Source organism: Trachinotus anak, unplaced genomic scaffold (assembly GCF_046630095.1).
Source record: "Trachinotus anak isolate AG129_WGS33_773 ecotype Australia unplaced genomic scaffold, CSIRO_AGI_Tana_v1 ptg000019l, whole genome shotgun sequence".
In the NCBI taxonomy this organism is placed as follows: domain Eukaryota; kingdom Metazoa; phylum Chordata; class Actinopteri; order Carangiformes; family Carangidae; genus Trachinotus; species Trachinotus anak.
Window position 1 is genome coordinate 23,365,001 of NW_027273870.1, and position 22,535 is coordinate 23,387,535.

General features: G+C 40.3%; 3 protein-coding genes across 7 annotated transcripts in view; all 3 read left to right on the plus strand.

Annotated features, from left to right (window-relative positions):
• The first annotated feature begins 2,292 nt into the window (after window positions 1-2,292).
• On the plus strand, window positions 2,293-6,876 carry LOC139636809 (ATP synthase membrane subunit K, mitochondrial-like). The gene is made up of 4 exons (XM_071505156.1): window positions 2,293-2,376; window positions 2,510-2,580; window positions 6,433-6,525; window positions 6,651-6,876. Exons 2-4 carry the CDS (start codon window positions 2,512-2,514, stop codon window positions 6,744-6,746), a joined length of 258 nt encoding a protein of 85 aa, XP_071361257.1. The 5' UTR covers window positions 2,293-2,376; window positions 2,510-2,511; the 3' UTR covers window positions 6,747-6,876.
• Window positions 6,877-9,262: 2,386 nt separating this feature from the next.
• On the plus strand, window positions 9,263-16,259 carry socs1b (suppressor of cytokine signaling 1b). Of its 3 annotated transcripts, none has more exons than XM_071504441.1 (5): window positions 9,314-9,507; window positions 11,308-11,480; window positions 11,868-12,309; window positions 13,575-13,762; window positions 14,561-16,259. In XM_071504441.1, the coding sequence occupies exons 3-5, from the start codon at window positions 12,091-12,093 to the stop codon at window positions 14,883-14,885; spliced, it is 732 nt and encodes a 243-aa protein (XP_071360542.1). In that variant the 5' UTR covers window positions 9,314-9,507; window positions 11,308-11,480; window positions 11,868-12,090; the 3' UTR covers window positions 14,886-16,259. The 3 variants fall into 3 exon arrangements, with proteins under 3 accessions (XP_071360540.1, XP_071360542.1, XP_071360541.1); XM_071504440.1 differs by having other exon boundaries at window positions 11,308-11,467; XM_071504439.1 differs by lacking the exon at window positions 11,308-11,480 and having other exon boundaries at window positions 9,263-9,507.
• Window positions 16,260-17,736: 1,477 nt separating this feature from the next.
• The window catches only part of LOC139636386 (caskin-1-like), a 32,948-nt gene continuing 28,149 nt past the window's right edge, over window positions 17,737-22,535 (plus strand). The window contains exon 1 of one of the 3 annotated variants that reach the window (XM_071504436.1): window positions 17,737-18,930. In XM_071504436.1, the coding sequence (XP_071360537.1) occupies window positions 18,837-18,930 (94 nt within the window). In that variant the 5' untranslated portion in view covers window positions 17,737-18,836. The remainder of the gene's footprint in view (window positions 18,931-22,535) is intronic. The other 2 variants (XM_071504435.1, XM_071504437.1) reach the window with 2 other exon arrangements.

The window sequence follows — 22,535 nt, forward strand, 5'->3', positions numbered from 1 at the left end:
TTGTAAATCTTCTTATCTTTTACTCTTTTTGTAATATTTTACAGTATTTTATGTTTTTTGGGGCATTTTACGAATACATCAAATGTTTTACTTACATTTTAAATATCTTTATATAAGTATTAGTAAAATATATTTTTAAAATCCATGAAAAAATATAAAAACTCCAGTGAAATATCTGAAAATGATCAAGAAATATAAAAAAAATATATTAGTTTTAACAACACCAAAAAAAGGAAACCAGAAATTTAAAAGAACGAAGGAAGAAAGGAATCCAAAGTATTTGTTTCTGTTCAGTGCAGTTTGTCATTTTTCTGAGAAAATGTATTTACACTTGTAAACATTTGTGGTGAAAAATGAGGAGTTGAAAAGATTCCAGTGGTGTTGAATGCTCTTTACTCACCAGGAGAGGCTTTGTAGAAAAAAGGTGCATCAGGGTTAAATAACCTAAGTTCAGCTATGGTGCACTTATGACAAGTTGTACAACATGTCATCCACCTGGAGAGGAGGGTCTGAGGATTGAAGGGGTTAACTGCTGTTTATGGGGTAAGTGACTAACTTGACTTGACAAATTGTACATTTTTAGAGCGATTGCCTTCAAATATTGGTCAAGATATTGGTCGTGATAGTGAGTGTGTGGTGGGATTATACAGTCAATAAGTAGTCAGATCAATAGGCTACAGATATTTAAAGGTTACATTTACAGGGAGTACACAGTGCAGGTGTGAAACTCTGCAGACGTGACCTGTTGTTTTGAATTTGATCTCAATTTCAGTCACATTCCTCCTTTTTTCTCTGAATGCACACCTCCTCCAGCACTGCACATTCAAGCTGCCAGGCTCCTGTTCTACCACATCCCAGAGGTGTTCTACTGGATTGACATCTGGTGACTGCGGAGGCCACTGAAGTCCAGTGAACTCATCGTCAGGTGTGTTATGAAGTCAGTTTGAGACGACTTTTACTTTGGCTGATTGGTGTTAAGAGGCCCACAGTGTGCTGAGAAAACATCCCCCACACCATTACACCGCCACCGCCACCAGCCCTGTCCTCAGAAGAAATCAAGTTTCATCAGACAGGCTACGTTTTTTTTTGTTTAGTTTTGTTTTTTTTTGTAATCCAGGTGCCTCAAAGTCTGCCCATTCTCCTCTGACCTCTCTCATCAACAAAGTGTTTCTGTCCACACATCTGCCACTCAGTGAGTCATTTTTTGTTTTGTGTGTTTTACGCACCATTCTGAGTAAAACCTCTAGAAAAAGCTGTGCATGAAAATCCCAGGACTAGTTTCAGAAGTACCGACACCAACAATCATGCCATGGTCAAAGTCACTGACATCACATTTTTCTCCATTCTGGTGTTTGATGTGTGACAAGGGGAAATATTTCTTGTTAACTATTTGCAGTAATTGCAAAAGGGACATAAAAGGAAAAAGACGGCTAATGGAACAGCTAAAGTATGAGCGCTATATAAAGCGACATAGCTACAACTAGCTTTGGCTCAGATTAAAGTTAATTTATTTAGTTTCCACTAGTGTTTATCTGTAAATGAAAAATATCCATTTGAGGAGCTGACATTTTGGATATTCAATTTGTTATTCCGCATGATTAAATAAAACAGCAACTGAGTCAGTTTGTGATGGAAAAAGAAAAGATTTCATGTGATTTGTTACCTTTGCTACCTTTAACTTACAAACTGAAATGTCTTCCATTTTAAATCAATGTATCCATTGATTAATTTTAATGTTAATATTAATAGTACTTGGACAGAACACAAGATCAACTGATTTATTTGAGGTATTAACTGTAACAAACGAGTTAAAACGGACAAGAAAGCCAGGAGAACATTTTGTGTTCCTACATTTATGAACTGTACACCACCATAGTTTTTGGACAAATGAATTTTACAGGAAGTTAATCTACTGTAATCCATTAGCTAGGGGGGAAAAATAACATCTTGGACACAGGTCTAAAAAAATGAACTTTTATAAATCTGCTATATTTTTGAAATAAATAGTGAAGGCTTATAAAAATAAACATTGCCAACAAATAAAACATTATTAGCCCTAATTATTGAATAATCACTGGCCCCTGCGTTAATGTGTAAACAGTTATTTTCCTTTTATTTGGCTCAACCTGTGGCAGGTGGTGGACACAGTCATAAACTGTAACACTGCGCCCTCTGGTGGATAAAACGAAAGACGACCGGCTGACGCTGAGAACCGCAGTTTGCGTAACCACCTACAAGCCCCGCCCACCTAACCCGAGCCAATTGGGCAGCGCCTTGCACAGAAACACATGATTGGTCAGAACGCGCTGACGTAAGAACACAATGTTTGCGCATGACAATATTGTGTAAGCGTCCCCGTCCTTCCTCCTGCGAGCGGTAAGTCCCGACCTGCACCTTCTGAATGTCTGTCTGGAGGCAGCCTGAGCCCGTGGAGCGACTGTGTGGGGCAGGAAAAACTGCAAAACTGCAAAACTGCGCAACGTAACATTTTCATTCAAACTGTCTCCAGAAATGCCGACGTCCCCCGTTAAAACGCGGATCCCCCTCACCAGCTTCGGTCATCTGATAACAGAGGTGAAGGTAGGATGAATGAACCGCATCTGCTCGCAGCATTTCTCAGGATTATTTTTTGGCAGACAATGAATTCTTTGTTTTTCCCTGTTTTAGCCTTTATGTCATTGGAAATAGGCTGTAATGCGGTTTGTTGTTGTTTTTTAACTACTGGTGTAAAGAAGCTCTTGAGAGCTGTAATGGAAAGTAACGAAGTGCATTTACTCGAGTACAGTGTTGAGGTAAACTATTTGTTGTTGACTTCAGTTTTTCTAATTTGCACTCCTCCTTCTTCACTTAAATAAACCTTAAGATTTTGCAAACACAATTTGAACATCTGATAAAATATTGCTCAATGATACAGAGTTCACAACCCAACAGTATGTATATATATATATATATATATATATAAGAAATAGCTGCACCCCAAACAGTTACATCATTAAAATGCTGTTTATAGATCAATGCATTGGTAAAAATGATACAATAATGTGTTTAAGTCATTATTGGGTAACGGATATTTTAAAGTCTGAGCAGACCCAAGCATTCGTAAAATCGTGTGAAAAAGATTTGCTTGTTACATTGTGAGACCGACAGAGGGAATTCAGTTCTTCAGATATGTACAGATCTTGATTTTTCAGTTTTTGTCGTAGACCCAGTAAAGCAGTCCACTGTGTAACCACTATTATTAAAGAAAATATTTGAGTTTTTATTTAATTTTTGATTTTATGTTACTTTATACTTCTACTCCACTACATTCCCATGTCTGAATAATTCTTAACACTGCTTTTAATATATCACTTTCTCTTTTTACCTGTTTTTGTGCATTGGTTGGAGCACCTTTTACAAACTAAAAAAAATACTCTTTTTTTCCTTCTGGCTTGATCATGAGCTGAGACAAGACAAGACTGATTTCTAGAAGAGAAACCCACGTTGCAGCAGTACAAGAAACAGTCTGAAGAGGCAGGAAACAGATAAACAAACTGTTTAAAGGAATAAATACAACAAAATGTTTAGTCCAGTGGCTACATTATATACATTATTAGACCACATGTAATTGTCTTATGATTTGTGCATTGGTTGGCAAATATATTCGTTCAGAGGTAAGGAAACCAATAACAAGTAATTTTAAAGAAAAAGATTACAAAAGATGGGTTTGTTCTCAGGAAGGTTTCATTTATTTATTTTCATGAGGTCATCAACTGTATTTGCTGTTTATTTGTTAGTTTTTGACCACTTGGGGGCAGCAGAAACAAGCTGTAAACACTACACTGTCAATATCATCTGGTAAACTTGTTAGCAAAGAATATTTTTTTTTTTTTTTTTTACAGTCAGCAGCCAGTTTTGTTTCTGACCACCTGAAAAACCAAAGTCCAGTGTTCACTCTCTTTTAGCTCAGTTTTTAGTCTCTACCAGCTCCTGAGGTGAGAATAATGCTTCACTGGAAGCTTTTCCAAGCAGTTTTCTTGTATTTTATTAGAGAAAAGACCTGAAAAAGATTGTTTTGACTAAAATACGTCTGGTTAACCACCTCACCTCTAGAGAGCAGCACGTGAAAGCACTGAGAGTGAAACAAAACAGTAAAGTTTTGGGCCGGACAGCTGAACAATGAGCTGAAAGTCACCATAGAGCCCTGTAAAGACGAGGGGGGCTGCAGATTCTCTGTAAGTTCATCAGTGTAAAAATATTGATTATAGCTGCTTTAAAGTTACAAAACTGCATCAAAGAAAAACAGAAAAGGAAAAGATGTAAGGTCGCACCTTTTGTCAACTTTTCAAGTCAAAGTGTTCACTGTGATGTCAGTTTTGTAGTTTTCGCCTCCATTTATAGTCTAGAATAGGTGAGCTGTAATTTAAATATGATACAGCATGGTTCTCCTTTTGATCCCATTTGGGTTTGGTGAATCCTTGAAAACGGGGTCCAGGTTTTTCATTCCTATAAAAGAAGACTTGGGGTTTTCAGGAAAATATTGAAACAATATATATTTATTATCATTTCAAATATTATGGGTATCTTTTTTTTTTTTTCCTTTTTGAATGTTAAATCCATTAGACATTGTTGACACATGATAGACTTGGTAACAACTACACTGCGCCCTCCTCCAGTGATCTTATCTATGAAGCCACTCCACTAGTGACAGATGTAGGTGTTAAAAACGTGTAAAACTGGTATTTGATATGCTTCTTGTGACATTTAGAGCTTGTGACGCTGACAACTGTAGAGCTGCTGAGCTGAAGTCACGACATTGTGTCCAGGCTAGTCTCTGTTCCTCTAGCTTCTGTGAGTCACTGCAGTCGGCTCGTTCAGGATAAGCTGCATGCACATTTCTGGCAGAGATCAGGCGGCAGCAACAGGAGGCAGAGACAAAGAGCTCCAGTAAAGACGGACAGTTTCCAACAGATCTGCACAGGAAGTCACAGAAACGCTCACGTGTTGTGAGAACTGATCCCTTTTTAATAAAATCCGAGTAGAAAAATCTGTTCTGCTTGTACTCCAGCAATTCAGATGTGTTCCTCTACTCTACTTACGTCATTGTAACTTGATTTCAACTAAACTCACCACCACTCTCTTCTGCAGTCAGTTTTTCAGCTTTCTGACATGTCGGAGCTATCTGTGATGCCATGCCACGATGTGAGGTCCGCAGTTTATGGGAAATGGTGTTCATTAAAGGCCACTAAGAAATAATGCTGCAAAAATTAATCTGTTCTATTGGTGCTTTTATGAGTCCTTATACCCTAACCCTTACAACCATACTACTACAACTTGTCATTTTTACACTGGCAAGCAAATAAAACTTGTCCACGATGTGCTGACAGGCGGATTTATTTTTGCCAAACAAGCTGTTACCCTGTGTTTCCAGTCCGTACGCTAAGTTTAACTAACTGTCTCCTAGTTTATATTTAACGCAAAATGTCACATTATTTGTTTGCGGCTTCATATCTGACCCCCAGTTTAAAACCTAGCATAATTTAATTTTCCTGTCAGCAGTTGGGAAAAAAGTCCAGCCTTGGTGGATTTTTATCGCAAAGTAGAATTAAGATATTTTGTTAATAATCTCATGCATTAAAAGAAAAATTCCAGCATTTTTCCTAATTCCAAAGGAAATTGCAGCTTTAACCTTTTGTCACACAGTAATGCTGTGGAGCACTGAGGCGAATGAGAGCTCTCTGCTGCCAGCAAGTCCGGGTGATTAGCTTGAGTTCCGGCTGATTCAGTTTAATCACATTCAGAGGGTGTGTTGAATGTGACTTGAATGACCATAAAACATTTCTGTTACCTCACCATGCCAGTCAGCAAACTGGTTTCAACATGCAAAAGTATTCAGCTTCTTTTTTTTCTATTTGAGGCTCAACTGACACGGATACTTACAAAGAAATTGCTAAATTTTTTGAGAAATTTTCAAGTGTGGTTTGCATTTGGTGGTTTAGCAGCATTTTCACAATATTAGTTTAAAAAAAAAGAAAAGAAAAGAAAAAAGAGAGCAGGATCTAGATTATAAGAGCTATGTTGATGTTATTTGATATGTGTAAAAGGTGTTCTTATAACTGAATGTGATGGTTTCACATTCATTTTGACGGGACAGTATGCTGTGCACAAGTTCACATGTGGGTGCACAGTTCATTGATGCTGTGTTTGATTTTGCGGTTAATTGTTTTTTCTTAAATTTTTTATGTGGTTTTTATTATTATTTTATTCATTATATTTTTCTTGCACATTGAGTTTGCTCTCAATAAAATGTGATTTATAATTACATTACTTTTACCACAATTTCCCTTAAAACTACATTTTGATATATCATGGAAAGTTAACTAAACATATCAAGTATGCAGTGCTTCCTCTTCTTGTGTGACTGTGTGTGGATGTGTATTTTGTGTGTTTCAGAGGCAGTTGCTTGGCATTGAGGCCCCAGCTTCTGTGGAACTGACTGGTTGGAGGAAATACTTTAATAGCTACACTCTGCAGGGGCGTCGAAATGTACATGACACACACACACACACACACACACACACACCCAGGCTCCGTTATATGTGAGCGCTTGTAAAGTTTTTACATATCAAGTCTTTTCAGTCAGATATGTGTCCCTCTCTGCTCTCTTTCAGTGTGTTTTGGCTACTTATGGGATCTTGGCTGTAACAGCAGCTGCCTACTTGATGCACAGGCAAAACAAAAAAGAAACGTCCAGCTCCACAGCCTGAAAGATCAGGACTCCCACAGTGATATTTATGTTCTCAGAAGGAAACGATGTGACACTACCTCCGAGTGCAAGAAGGTTGACAGCTGTAAATTTCTGTTAATAAAGACTATGTAAATGTGGTTAGCATGGTATCATGGACTGTATGTGTGTGTTTATGCATGTTTCCCCATAAACTGTCCATCTTCTGCTAAGAAAACTGCAACCGACTGCATTTTAATTCGTTTTTTGTATTCAGTTTTATCACCCATAGAGCTAAAAAACAACACATTTGCATTAAATGAATGTTTTCAATCTTTAAAGGTTGAATAGTTGAATAAAGAATGCCACAAAGATGATTGTCTGTTTTTGTGGACATGGTTGCACTCTTTATTTTTTCATGTAACATGAGTCTTTTTTTTTTTTTCTTTTTTTTTTGGTTATTCCCCAGCCTAGTGGAAACCCCTCCCGAGAACCATCCGTATTACTGTCCTCAGAGTGTTTATTTCCCAAAGGTTATGAAAGGGACGCTTAAAAGGGGGTGGGGTGGGCCACAGGCAAAATAAACAAAACTAAAACTATACCCAAAACATGAATTAAACAAAAAGACAAATCTTTTATCTGAAACTTTACCTTTGAATCTCTGGATTTAATGGTGGTGTGATCACCTATGATTAAAAAAAAGAACACAACTATAACTCCTAACTATGAAAAACACGAGACAAGGGATGAAGTAAAAATGCTACCCACCCATACAAATTCCAGGGCTATGTGTATGTGTTTTCCTTTTATATGTCTGAATGTTGTTTTGGGCCAGTACAGTAATTATTGTGCTAAAAGCTTCTTCATTCAAAGGTCAATTAATATTGCTCCTTGAATTTTTTTGCATCATCCTCATCATCATCATGGTTCCATCTAGTATTTCTGTAGGGTGTCTTGGGGTACATTGAGATTACTGAGGCAGTGTTGCTGGAGGGTGTCTATAGAGCATGATACCAGGGAGTTTGTGGCCACATCTTGCCTCTTCCCAGAATCTCAGCCTGATTTCACATCTCCCTGGACTTAGTCACTGTCCTTGTCTTGTCTGGTGGTAACTCAGCTTTCACATGTTGTCTGACTTCATGGACCAATTCTTCAATTCATGTCTAAGCCTTGATAGGAGGTCTTTTGTAGTCTGTTGGGTGCCATGGTCAATCTCTTCTCCGGATTTCACCCGCAATCCAGATGGATGGCCAGATGTGGCAGAAAAACTGGGAGATGGAGACGGCATTGTTCTGCACCACATGACTCTGTCGTCTTGGTCAGAGAAGCATCTTTGTGTAGAGTAAAGCCACAACACACTTCCTGGGTCAGCCATGGGGTTATCTCCTTTTCAGTGTGCACATGATTTTTAAGTTGCTATGTTGCTCAGAAAGGATGGCCAGTGTTCCCTCAGTCTAGGCTTTTATCTGGTGTTGTTGATGCACATGCCTGCCAGCCAGGAACATTTGTTTGCATTTGTTTCTGCCAGTTGCGTGTTCTCACCATAACTAACTCCTGTGTTATTCCAGACCCAGCCAGTCTCCTCCGCTCAGCCCCTGCACACGACTGTTCCCATTTACCTCATCATCCCCCTCTGTACATACAACTCACAGCTCACGCTCACCGGTTGTCAGATTACCAACATCATTTCTGTGCTTATTACCAAGCTCTCCAGACATTCATTTGAATATGTGCCAGAGTGCCTGACTGCCTGTCTGCGGTTTGGCGTGCCACTCATTTGTACAGTTGCCAGCCTGGTTTGTCGCCTTGTTTCGAACAATCCAGTATAAACTCTTTACTGGCATCAATGACAGTTATGCTTCTGCTGAAATTTGCACGCACGCACGCATGCACACACACACACACACACACACTTGTACTTCTGTCTGTGTGAGGACACTCATCGACACAATGCATTCCCTAGCCCCTTACCTCGAACCGTCACAACTGACCAACTCACCTAAATCTAATCCTAACTCTTAACCTCAAAATGCCAATGTCAAAAATGTCCCCCCATTTCCTGAACTGTCCTCACTCTGTCAGGAAAATACTTTTTTTGGTCCTCACTATGTAGCATTTACAAGTATGTGTACACACACACACACACACACACACACACACAGAGAGAGACACACAGATATATTTGTACTTCTATCTTTGTGAGGACACTCATTGACATGATTCATTCCCTAGCCCCTTACCCTAACCTTAACCATCACAACTGAGTGCCTGACCCTAACCTTGACCCAAACCTTAACCTAAACCTAATTCTAACCATAACTCTAAAACCAAGTCTTAACCCTCAAAATGTGATTTGAAGGTGTCTCAAAAAGTGAGGACCGGCCACAATGTCCTCACTTTCCCAAAATGTCCTCACTCTGTTAGTAAAATACTTTTTTTGGTCCTTACTATGTAGCAAGTACAAGTACACACACACACACACACACACACACACAAATGCACACACGTTGCTGGCATATCACGTGATTTAAGGGAATCAGCCGACTAAAACGAAAGCAAAAGCTGAGGGCCACCTGAACCGTGTGTGTGTGCGTCTGTGAATTCCTAATGAGCATGCGCAGGTGGAAGGAGCCCTGAATAATGGTGACAGTGTCAACCCTTTTATTCTCGGTAGATCAACAGGCTGTTTGAAGGAGCGCACCCGCCTCATGCCCAGTCAACTTAAACCGAAAGTAATCTGTTTCTCGTCAGTAAGAGAAACTGACTGACACACACTCAGCAAGACTCTGACACTCAGTTTGCAGGTATGTTCGCTTTGTTTCATGCATCATTACGAGGTTTTTGTTGTTGTTGTTGTTGTTGTTGTTGACCGTAATGTGCACCGGGGATGAAGCGTAATGTGCCTCCTCAGTCATTCAGATGCAAATTTCCGCGCTTCACGGTGTAAATTCAGCCCGTGTTCACGCTGGGAGGTGGAAAGCGAACTAATTTTCGTTTCCGTTACGAGTGGAAAGACGCGCACGATCACCTTTCCCAGTTATATCAGTTCACATAAACCCCGCTCTCATTAGCTGCTATATTACACAGCCCTAATTAAAATACTATAATATGTGAATATGACTTACAGCAGAACAATATGCATCACGAATGACGGGTTAATCCATAGGTGATGGGGTCAGGGTTACTGTGGGGTTAATGTTATGAATATTTGTGCAATTCTTGCGGTGCAGTCCATCGGTATTGGGACATTGCAGTGTTGCGTCTGAGCTCCAGCACACTGGCACTCAGATGAAACAGTTATTGTGAGGACACCATCCAACACCCAGCTGCAAAAAAAAAAAAAAAAAAAAAAATTAAAAAAACACACTGTTCAACCAATATGGGTGTGAAAACCTTCAAAAATAAAGTTAAACCTCAAAGTCATTTTTTCATTTCAAAGCTAGTGTGAACATCCCTTGATAAAGCACTGACACTTCACTGTGAACGCAATAGTATAAGCTAAGATAAACATCCTGAGTCCTGAACACACTGTAAACTGATTACAATCGAGCACAGTCATGGTTTGGGTTGAAATGTTTGGTGATGCTACAATAAAACTATTTAGTTGTTTTGTTTGGTTTTGTTTTTGTTTTTTTGTTAGTGTTTTTAAGCAAGTGCAGATTACAACAGAGCGTGATATTTACATCTATCATCATCATTTGAGCAAGGAGAGAAAGAGGAAAGAAAGAAATGAAATAGTACCAAAAAAAGGACAGGCAGTAAAAGAAAGCAGCCTGTCTTTTCATAACTGGGCTGGTGCTTGTATAAAAAGCAGTATAAGTAATAATACATCCAATATAAAAACTTTATTTATAGAGCACTTCTCTTAACAAAAGTTGTAAGGTGTTTTAAATATAAAAGCAACATTAAGCCAGACGATACACAGTGCATTACCACAAAAAATGAGGCAAAAACATCATGATATAGTTACACTACTTGCTTATATTTTCTTGAATGAGAAAGTGAAAGTGTTCTTTTTTCATTCCATCTATATAACATCCGCCTTTCCCAGTGATTAATGACGCATAATCAGGGTTTATTGTCAGTCACATGACCTCAGATTCTGCATTAGGCATGCATGCAGAGACTGCCTCACATTCTTGATAGTACTGAAGTAAAGTATCAAATGACAGTGGGAACGTGGTCGACTGTAGTGATGAGCCTACAGAGAATTATCACCTGAATCTGCAGCTTCCCTCAGCTCTACAGAGCCTTACAGTGAGCTCCAAAGGTTCGTCTGTTTGATTTATTAGTCGAAAGAAATTTAATTTAATTTAAATTGATTTTATCTGAAGTAACTTTTCCAGTAAAATGCCGAAAATGTGATGAGTATTTTTGAATAATCAGTTAACGAAGAAATTAAGTGACATATCATGTGGCTCAGGGAGGTGCCTCACTGTTGTGTTGTTCTATACAGTGACGAGATACTTGGATAATTATTGGTTGCAGCTGTAGTTCGTTGTTTAGTTGTCTGGCCCCCAGCTTTTCTGTTGTGGTGTGGCTGCAGCAGGCAGCTGTTTTTAGAGTGAAATCTCATAAAAACTCACTGTACGTTTCTTGCTCAGCACCAAACAGCAGACACACACACTTAAAGAGAGCCTGGGGAGACGGTGGCTCAGGACTGACCACTAACCGGAAGGTCGGTGGTTCGCTTTCCCGGCTCCCACTGCATGCGTGTCGTGGATAGTGATCTTTAAGATACTGAAGCCCAGAATTTCCCCTGAGGTATCATTGGCGTGTGAGTGTTCATGATGGAAAAACCGCGTGTGTGTGTGTGAATGGGTGAAAGTGGCTTGTATTAGAAAGTATTTGATTGGTCGATAAGACTTCAAAAGTGCAGTCCATTTACCCAGTGAACATAGAGGAGCATTCGGCAGCTAAAAGCCAGATAGGGCCAGACGGGAGTGGATCTATAACTTTGATTGCCAGGTGGCCAGAAACACGACTCCTAATGAATGCTAATGTTGCTCCATAACTCCTGGGTGTGTGAATAAGCAGCTGTTTGCTAACAAGTTCAACATAACAACTTAAAGAGCTATTGTAGGTTCAAGATCATGTGAAATGCAGTTCAGTCGGATACAAAATTTTGACTGTGATTGTCTGTGTTCACTTCTCTGTGTTTCAGCTTAAGAACAACTGAGAATATCCAGCCTCTGCTCCCCTCCAACACTTTGTGGTAATGTTGATCAATCTTGATTAAAATCTCAAGATGTTTCAACAAATGGAGTCTCAAAGACGACTGAGAAGCAGATGACAAAGCAGAAAAGAGTCAATGATGGAGGATCTGCCGCTGAAAAGGGGAGGAACTGGAGCAACAGGCGGTCAAGAAGAGGATTCTCCTTTGTAGGATGGTCAGAGACAATCTTGAGAAAACCGCAGTACAGAGCCGAAAAGAAAACCTCGCAGCTCAGACACAGAGCGAAAGTCAACCTCCTGAAGAACCTGCAGGTCCTGAACAGAGCCCAGAGAGAGTAGAACTAGACAGCCAAGAGCCAACAGAGAGACAGCTAGATTTACTGCTTTGGAACAAACTGCACTTAAAGGAAGAAGCTGGAACCTGGCACCAGGTTAGTATCCAAAGTAAACACTCTGTGAATTACAGTTTGTTTGATTGCTTTGTGGTGTTGATTTTTAAACAGAGGACAGATGGGTGGCGCAAGATAAAGTCAGAAATGAAACACCTGGATTTAATTTGTGAATGATATGTCCAGGGATTGAAGACGCACTCAGATCTTTTACTGAAGTAAAAGTAACAAAACCATAGCGAGTGTAGAAACAAGTAAACAAGTAAAAGTCATGCGTTCTGAATTTAGAAACGAGTATTAACACCAAGATATACTTGTTCTTACAATGCCGAAATGAATGGGTTCATTTCAGAATAACAAAAACTGGATTATAATTATTGATGCATTAATGTCCATAAAACACTTTAATGTTTTACTTTATAAACTACTTTATATACCTCGAGCCTAATGGTAGCTTATTCTTTAAGTGTTTTTAATATATTTTAAAACATTGTCCAACACCACAAATCAGTACAGCAACAACAATAATGACTATTATTATTAATAATAATAATATGAATCATTATTTTGATCATTTGCAGGTGTGTATGTGCAGATTTTTGTTCCATTTTGTTCCAGTTATAACAATAACAATAATACTTGTAATAATACAACTAGAAATGAGCCACGTATAAATGCTTTTTTTTTTTGTTTTCGTTTCGTTTTTTTATGGCTGAAAAAAGTAAATAGTTTAGTCAACAGGCGTCTACTTTATTGAGAAGGCTAAATCTCGTCATTGTTTATGATAAATCAGGACTGTGCGTAATACTGGTTTTTCATGTAAATAGAGCTCATCTGCATTAAATGCCCCAGAGAAAACAAAGAGGGGGGTTCCCACACACAAATTTTCTGTGGTTATCACTGCGTCATCGTTTAGAAACTTAAAAAAGACACTATATCTTTGTATTTTGAATGTTGCCATGGAAACTTTCCAGCCTGGTCTTTCTGACCACTCTAATATGATGTTGTATTATTTTGCATGTCTGCTACAAAGGGTGCTGCGCCTTACTGTTTCAGCTATGACTGGTGGTAAATTTGTGCGTCTTTTAGAAGAACTCTAAATAAAAATATTCTAAGAAATGACGTTTGCAGTAGGAGTAGTGTCTGCAGGTGTTTCCTTCTGCCTGCATGTCCAACAGCCTTCACCAGTAAGGTAGCTCAGCCTGTATGTATGCTGGGGAGGTGAAACCCAGGCCAAAAAACTCTTTAAGAGTATTCTCAGGATTCCCTGATAAACATTATTATTTCCACCACCTTTTCTGCTGCAGCTGGTGACTGGAGCTGACGCTCTCAGCTGGCCCACACACCTCCGTCCATTCAGCAGCCCTGCAGAGTACGAACTAGTGAAAAGCACTTACCAGCAGCTCCAGCACAGTGGTTACTATTGGGGACCAATGACCATGGAGGAAGCACATGAAATACTCACACATGCATTACAGGGGACCTTCCTCATCAGGTAATAAAGGTTTAATTTATTGAAAAGTATTTACCAGTGCGGTCTATTGAAATTAACATCCATTTATGATATAAAATATGTAGAACTGATTTATGATTTGCAGTTACATTCCTCATGACTTTTGAAAAATCCTGTTTTGTGAACAGCTAAGCCTCTCATTTTAAAGGAGAGGGTCACAGTTTTTCATGTATGTCAGTAGTCATGTATAACAGTAGTCAGATGCACATATGATCATTTAAACAAGCTTTTCTTCCTGCAATGATTCCTCTTGTTCATACTGGTCAGTAGGAGATCTCTTCATAATGCACTTTACTACAAAATTCCCTCTTTTTGTTCTTATTGTTCAACAGGAAACACTGTTCAGGAAAACACAAAGAAGGAATTTTACACCAAAAAGACTGTGTCTTTGAAAGCTGTCCACATGTGATTCGATACTTTTGAATAGATTATCTCACAAATGAGGACTGTGGATTTTCTCCCCCAATAATTAGATTGAAAGTGCATCAGGAAGGGATCTCTTAGTGGCCAGTAGGAATGGGAGGAATGATTTAAGCCAGAAAAACTTGTTTAATGTTCATATGGGCACCTATTTTGAGACAGACTTGAAATACCCTTCATCCTCCTTCACTACCCAGATTAAATCTTAAAGATAAAAAGTGGAAAAGCCTATGTAGATATTGTTATCTTGTACTTTTTTTCCTCTGTTGCATGTCCAATAAAAAGCATTATTCAGAAAGAAAAGAAAAAAAACTACAGTAAATGTGCACAAAGTGACTGTGTGATGGTGTCTCGTTGCAGAGACAGCGGTCAGCCTGATGTCTTCTTCACTCTGAGTTATCAGAGCGAAGACGGCCCGACGAGCGTTCGTGTCCAGCTAAACAACCTGCTCTTCAATCTGCATGGCAGCCAGAGGAATTTTACATCACTCTTCGCTCTGCTCACTTACTACACGAGCTCATCCTGCAAGCTGACAGTGCCCTATCGCAAACAGCGTCCGGAGAGCCTGAAGCAGGCATGCAGGAGGGCTTTTATTCGAACATATGGAGCAAAAAAAATAAGCACCTTACCTGGACTCAGCCTACAAGTTAAAAACTATGTTCATGCGTACCCGCACTGTATATAGACAAACATGTTGGCAAAGTGCCTGTTGCTGTGTCAAGATGTGCGTGTTATTTCAAGAACACACATTTTTTGTATTATCAATAACACAAGCACCACTTCAGAGTGATTGATCTTCAAGTTGTTCAAGGGTTGTTTGCACACATTACCAAAATGGTATAATTTACACACATGGTATGTTATTGTATTTTTTTTAAAAAAGGCCAACACATGCCGTCAGAAAACCATACTTATTATCTATGTATACAGGACATGAGTTCAGCAAGTGGTACTGCTTTGTAAAGTTGCATTAGTTGTTGTTTGGCCACTAGGGGGCAGATTAACATCAAAACAAGCTGACATATCACCAATTTATGAAGTTATGGATAAAATATTAACGAATGTTCGTTTGGAGTGATGTTTGTGGCTAAATGGTGAATCAAAGTCTAATATTCTCTCCTTTTTTCCTTCGTTTCACATGGAAGCCAACAGTGGATGAGGTTGCAATTATGTTTTTGATCCTCTTAAATCTCAAGATTGTGAAATCATGATCGTGTTATCTAAGGAGAAAAGAATAGTTTCTTTTTGGTCATGATGGGTTATATGTCTCATTGTTTTGGGGAAACCATGGGCCATTTTCTCTGGATAATGGGACAAATGGAACAACAGTGTTGTTATGTTTTCTTGGCATAAATTATGTTATGGATGAATCACCGAATTAGAGCCCATAGTCTAAATAGTTAGTAATCCAGCTAATTTGGACGTCTAATACATTATTCAGTTAACAATATCTGCAGGATCACTGAACTACACACCTTTCTGAAGTTGTACTTCTAGTCTGCTTATTAAACGAGGAAGCCTGATTACCTTTTGTTTTCTTGAAATAATTAATCTGTTACAAGAAAATAATAGATAATAGGATAAAATTATTGCCACCTCGACTGCTCTTGGCTTCTGTACTTTTGGTCTCCACTAACTTCTGAAAATGATGTGTGTCTTTACTCAGATTTTGATTTTCTTCACCAGCTAGTGAGTTATTGTAGGTAGGTTTGTTTGTTTTTTGTCTGCTTGACTGTTAATTTGAGTTCATGAGAGCAGTTGAGACTTAACTGTGTGAAACCAAAACAGTCGGCTAAAAGAGGCTGCAAAGCTCCACAGAGCGGCTGCTTCAGTGATTAGTCTCTTTGGTTTTACCTCTTTCCGGTTGGATGTATTGATGTGATTTAGTTGTAATATAAATGTACTGATGTGATTCTGACTCACCAACACTTGAAATAATTTTACATTTGTACTTGCTGTCTTTAATCCTGTGTAATAACAACAAGCTGTACAAAAGTGTGATGCTTTGCAAAACTTTGTCTGTGTTGAATAAATTAAAATATTTAGTCTACAAAATACAGTGAATGTGAACCCAAGGCTGAATTACTGACCAGGCATAGCAGGCACCTGCCCTGTGGACTCAGACTCTCTGGGATTCCTGGTTATGTAGCAAATACTTTGAAGGTAGTAAGATTAATATATTTTTTATTTTTAACCACACTGGCAGCAATTAGAGACGGCAATGTCAGCATGTCCATCCACCACTTTGGTCCAGACTGAAATATCTCAAAAATCACTGGTTGGATTTACCAGTCCTTCTGACTTTGATGATCCCCCAACTCTTCATGATGTTTGTGATTTTTAGTGAAATGAATCAACACCTAAAAAAAATTGCAGAGAAAATGGGTGTGCTCATTCACGTCTCCTACAGGATGAATTTCCATCCATTTCCATTTGGTGATCCCTTGATGTTGCGTCTAGCGCCACCATCAGGTCAAATTGCTTGGTCAAAATGTTAGCATGCTAACATTTGCTGAGATAAGATGGTGACTATGGTGAACATGCCTGCTAAACATTAGTACGTTACCATTGTCAATGTCACCATGTCAGCATGGTTTGTCTTTCGCCTGCTACAGAAATTGCATTAAGTAAGTAAAATATACTTAACTTTATAATATACTGTTTCTGAAATCAACAAACTTTAATGTGTTATCCTCACAGATTTAGTTCTGATTTTATTCTGAAAGTTGTGATTTGTACATTTCTGCCTTTGATGCTTCTTTCACATGTTTGTCCACCTAATGCTGTTGTTCACGCTGCCTCATGTTTCCGTGCCTGCAGGCAGGTCTCTCACCTCACGGCTGGACTGCAGGGCCACCGTCTTCGACCGCAGCTGGAGACAGTAGTTCTTATTCTGCTCAGGTGGGGGACTAGTACGTGTGGCGCTACAGCGAGCTCGCCGAGGCTGCAGAGCAGAACAAGGACTGCCAACGCCAGCTGCAGCGGCGGGCTAGCTGTTTAACCGTTGACCATGGGCTAGTTAGCAGTGATTGAACTTTTAAAATAAAGTATCTTTTGCACCTTTTTATGACGCAATCTAAATGATTTATCTGAAAAGTAGAACACATAAGATCACCCACTATATAAGATTGTCAAATCGCTCACCTGTAATGCACACTTTTTTTTTTTAAGTATACTTTATTATTTTTCTAATGTGTCCACACTGAAATACTGCTTAGAATTGAGACGTAGTATGGGATTAGGACACCACTCTATTTTTTGAATTTAACATTTTCAGGAGATACAGTTCATGTTCTCAAATACATTTATCTTTAATCTGTTTATAACCAAACTAAGTTGGGTGGCTGAATGGGGGCCCACAACTTATTTCGGCCCTGGGCCCCCTTTATTGCGTTAATACGCCCCTGTATGAAACTGTACACAAATATGCACAACTAAAGCTTGCACATACACTCATTTTTCGATATATTTTTTTCAAATAGCCTTATGTCATTTGTTCCACTTCCTGTCCTAAATTTGACTGGCAGTGGCCCCTTTAGTTTAATTTAGCCCTGCACTAGGGACACACATATACACACACTCTCCCTGTCCTCAAATTATCTTTGTTAGCTCATTAACCTTAAAGATGTTGACGTAAAACTATCACCGCTGTGACATATGTAGGCCAGTGTATTTGTTCAGCACCTTTTGAGAGCAAAGTCATTCCAAATGCTTTAGAAAGCGTCACTGAGAAGAAAATAAAAATAATAATAAGCCTATAAGGAAATGTAATTTATGTGATTTAAAACAGCAAATTAATTAAAAGATAAAACAATTTAAGCAGGACAATGAAAACTACATATAATAAAATACAATAGATTATATATACGCTTCAGTGCAGGACATGAATGAATCTTTATCTCAGATCCACGCTGAGTGTCCCGTGGGTCCGCGCGATCCCGGGCTCCCGGTGTCCCGTGCTCCGGGTGCACGCGACTGAGCACGTTATCATCACCGTATCAAAAAAACGACCTCTCCGGACCCGCACGCGCGCAGACACGCGGACCGGGATTACAACAGCTGGAGCTCGTGTTTATGTAACGCCATATGTGACAGTCGGCGCGTGTGCGTCTGCCTGCGTGTGTGTGTGTGGTGTGTGTGTGTGTGCGCGCGCACCCCGGAGCCGGTCACACGTTCAACATCAGCGAGCCCGCGCGTGTCAGTCTGCGGATCGAGGGGCTCGTGAGATGTTTTTCTGACCCACAACATCAGAGAGGAGGGCGCTCGAGCTCTGCCGTTTTTCTTCACGCACGGCACGCGCTTAGACCCGGTGAAGCCGTCACGCGGACAGAATCCGTGGAATCTGTCGCGTGTGTCCCTGCAGCGGCCGGAGAGCGAGGCCCGGTCGGTCGGTGCTCGGTGCGGGGTCTGTGCGGGGTCTGTAGCAGTCTGCAGAGCGGAGGTCGAGCGGGACTTGTGCTGGACTCCTGGCCGAACCCGAGCGTCCCACAGTCCCGGCAGCATCCATCCCTCCGTGCCTCAGCTCCAGCGGGAGGCCCGGAGCGGTGGCAGGATGTAGCAGCGGATTAACGGAGGAGAGAGGGGCGCTCAGAGGAAGAGAGCGGGACCGAGCGGACCGAGGCGGGACGGTGGGGACATGGGGAAGGACCAGGAGCTGCTCCAGGCCGTGAAGACCGAGGACTTGCTGACAGCTCAGCGGCTTCTACAGAGACCACGGCCGGGGAAAGCCAGTCAGTATCCGTCCATCCTCATGTCTCTCTCTCTCTCTCTCTCTCCTCACACACACACACACACACACACACACACACACACACCACCCGTCATTACCAGATCAGGACAGTGCAGGCTAAATCTGATGTGATGCCATTTAGCCTAAATGGTGCACTGTGTGTGTGTGTGTGTGTGTGTGTGTGTGTGCTGTCCTGCATGCATGCGTGTGTGTGTGTTAGTGCTATGACGTTGAGTGTGTGATAGTGATGACGTTGCACATGTGTGAGAGCATTCATCAAAATTTAATTATAAATCAGAAATGCTTGTCACCCTATTTCCCACAATTCACCACTTGTGTGTCTATGTGTGCACACCAGAGAGGATGTGTGTGTGTGTGTGTGAGAGAGAGAGAGAGAGAGAGAGGTGGAAGTACATGAAGGTCCTACACTGCTCTCGGGACGGGGGGATTATTGGTGTGTGAAGATGCCAGATGTTGGTGGTAATAATGTGATGACTGTGCACGTGCAGACATTTGCATGCGTGCACATACGTGACGCTCAGACGTGCGTGTGTGTGCGGGTGCTTGACATGGAGTCAGCTGGGACTTGAGGTGATAATTAGATTTCAATTACAGCCTTGAAACTGCTCTCCTCCTCCTCCATTTCACCACCGGGCCACTCTCGATTCCTCTCCTCTCGCCTCCTCCCGTTTCCTATTCTTTCCTTTCCCCTTCCCTCCTCTCTCCTCGTTTCTCTACCCCTTTACTCGTGTTTCCTCAAATCTTGTCTTCCCGTCCTGTCACCTAATTTCCTCTCCTCCTGTTTTGTCTGTTTTCCTCTCGTCACCTCTCCCCGCCCCTCCTCTCCTCTCCTCTCCTCACCTCCTGTTGCCTACTTTCCTCTTGTTTTCTTTTCTGTCCTCTTTTCTCTCCTCTGTAACCCTCTTGGAGACACGAGGAAAGGAGAGGAGAACATTAAACCTAACGTTACCTCTCTTTTCCTCTTGTCTCCTCTTCCATTTCCTCTCCTCTTGTTTCCTCCTCTCTCATCTCCTCTCTTCTTTTCTCTCCTTCCTCCTGTTTCCTCACCTCACTTCCTATCTACCCTCCTTCTGTTTGCTTTAATCTCCTGTCCTCTTTTTTTTTTACAATTCACTTCTTTTTTCTTACCCTCCTCTCTCCTCTTCCCTCTTTCACATCACCTCATTTCTCTCACCTCTCTTTTACCGTCCTCTCATTTCCTTTCCTCTTCTCTCAAAGTTTCCTTCTCTCCTCTGTCCTCTCTGCTCCTTTTCGCCTCTTGTTTCCTCTTCTCCACACCTTTCCTGTCTCCCCATCTATCCTCTCCTCTCCTCTCCTCTCCTCTACTCTCGTCTCCTCTCCTCTCATATGTGCATGTTTGTCTCTGAACATTCCAGCAGTGCCATGAAAAAGAAAAATGCTTCTCCTCAAATGCCAGAACAGATCAGCTCTGAGTGCTCAGTCCACTGCACACTGACAAAGAGAAAGGGGGAGGTGGGTAGAGGGTGACGGAGGGCGAGGGAGATGAGGGTAGAATGGGAGAGAGGAGCAAGCACCGGACAGGATGTGGGAAACACTGAGATGTGGATGCCGGCAGGTAAAGAGACAGTAAGTAATGGTGAGAGGTTAAAGGGTGAGTTATAGAACGTGTGTGTGTGTGTGTGTGTGTGAATCAAGGTTTATATTTTAATAATTAAACAGCGGGCCATGTTTCTCTGCTGGATAAACTGCCTACTCTAATACACACAATTACAGGACAACATGCACAGAAACACACTTGACACATCAGGTGTTAGTCATGTGCCTGATGCCTGCGTTTGTATTGTTAACAGTATGTTAATGGTGTTAGAGTTCCACTCCACAAGGGCTTTTATTAAAAGCTGCCATTAGTGGTTTTATTGATGGCTAATAAATCATTTACTAATGCTTAGCAGATCAGTGAAAAACAATTACTTCTATGTTGCCAGGTTGTGGAAAATCCGCCTCCAGCATGGTGCTTCGCTTGCACTTAAATTCATTATGGAGACACCTCTGAGCCATCAAGTCTGCAGTTATTAATGTTAGTAAGCCATTAATAAAGCATAATGGGTTTCTCAATTTAAAATAAGCTGTCAGTAAAAGTTGGTCAGTCACCTATAAACATTGATAAATAATTAATAAACGGTTCTACAACAACCCATCAAGTCTGTTAATAATTGGATTTTGGTCCAGATGGCCTGCAGCCACTTTCCGGAGGGTAGGCGGTTAAACAGTCCATCAGAGAGGTCTCTCTAATGAATAAAGAGCTGGCTAAAAGGACAGCGTCATTTCCACAATCTGGAAACCCTAGAGTTGCTCTCATTAATGGCTTACAACTAATCTATAAAGTATTATTAAATTATTAATCATTAATAAAGTTATCAATTGCATCTTAAAAACAGTGTTTTATCAGATAGTGGTACCGCTAGAGCTGTTGTCCCTGTGATTCTCCAAGTAAAGAAAGGAATAGTTCAAGATTTTGGGAAATATGCAGGCTGGGAATTAGATGAGAAGATTGATGTCTCTCAAGTCTGTACAGTAAATATGTAGCCAGTGAGCTTATCTTAACATAAAGACTAAACATAAAGACACTTCTATCTGACGGCAACATCAAGATAACCTGAACCACCACCTCTAAAGCTCATCAAATAACACTTATCTCATTTATTTAAAAATGGCAGTTTGCTGTTTAATGGCGGGATGGACTCCCAGGAGTTTCTGGTCGCTGGCAAGTAAAAAAAACTGCTCCTGGCAAAGAAATAGTCTGGCACACATAGTATTTTGGTTCAAAAGTTGATTCTTTAGAGTTTGAATGAATCAGTTCAGACAGAGAGATGTTTAATCTATGCTACAACACTTTAAAATTGATTACATCAAAAGCCAGTGCCTGCTGACATAAAGAAAGGGACATTTGGTAATGGTTTCCTTATCTTCAGCTCGGTTGCAGTAAAGCTCTTTATCTTACAGATATGAGAACATTTTTATCGTAATTGTGTCTCTTTTATGTTGAAGCAACCAACTGAAATGGGCACTAAGTAATTTATACAATGCCTCGGTCTCTATCAGTGCTCAAGGTCTGGTATTCCCTCTACAACAAGTAACCGACTGTATCTGAACTCAGCTGTTGGAGACCAGCAGTGAACCAGCAGAAATACTTAATGGTAACATGTTGTTTTTGCACTATGTGGTAAAAGTATTTCCTTTTTATTTGCTTTCTTGGCTTGAGATCAACAGGCGAACAGGAAATGTTAATCAACTCTGCAAAACAATGTCTGTAAAAGCCAGAAGCCAGAATGAACTCATTAGCACTGAGCACAAACAACCATGATAATAAATCTAAATCTAAGTGCTAAAAGATTAGTTGATGAACCGATCTGTTTGTTAACAAAAACTTTTATCTTCAACTATTTTATGCATTAAGTCACTTTTCAGTTTCAGCTTCACAATTGAGAGTATTAGCTGTTTTTTCTCTTATACGTTAATAAACGGAGTCTAATCTTTCGGTTTTGGACTGTTAGTTGGACAAAATGAACCATTTGAATATACCAACTTGTGTCACAGTCTTTTTTTTTTTTTCAGCATTTTAGT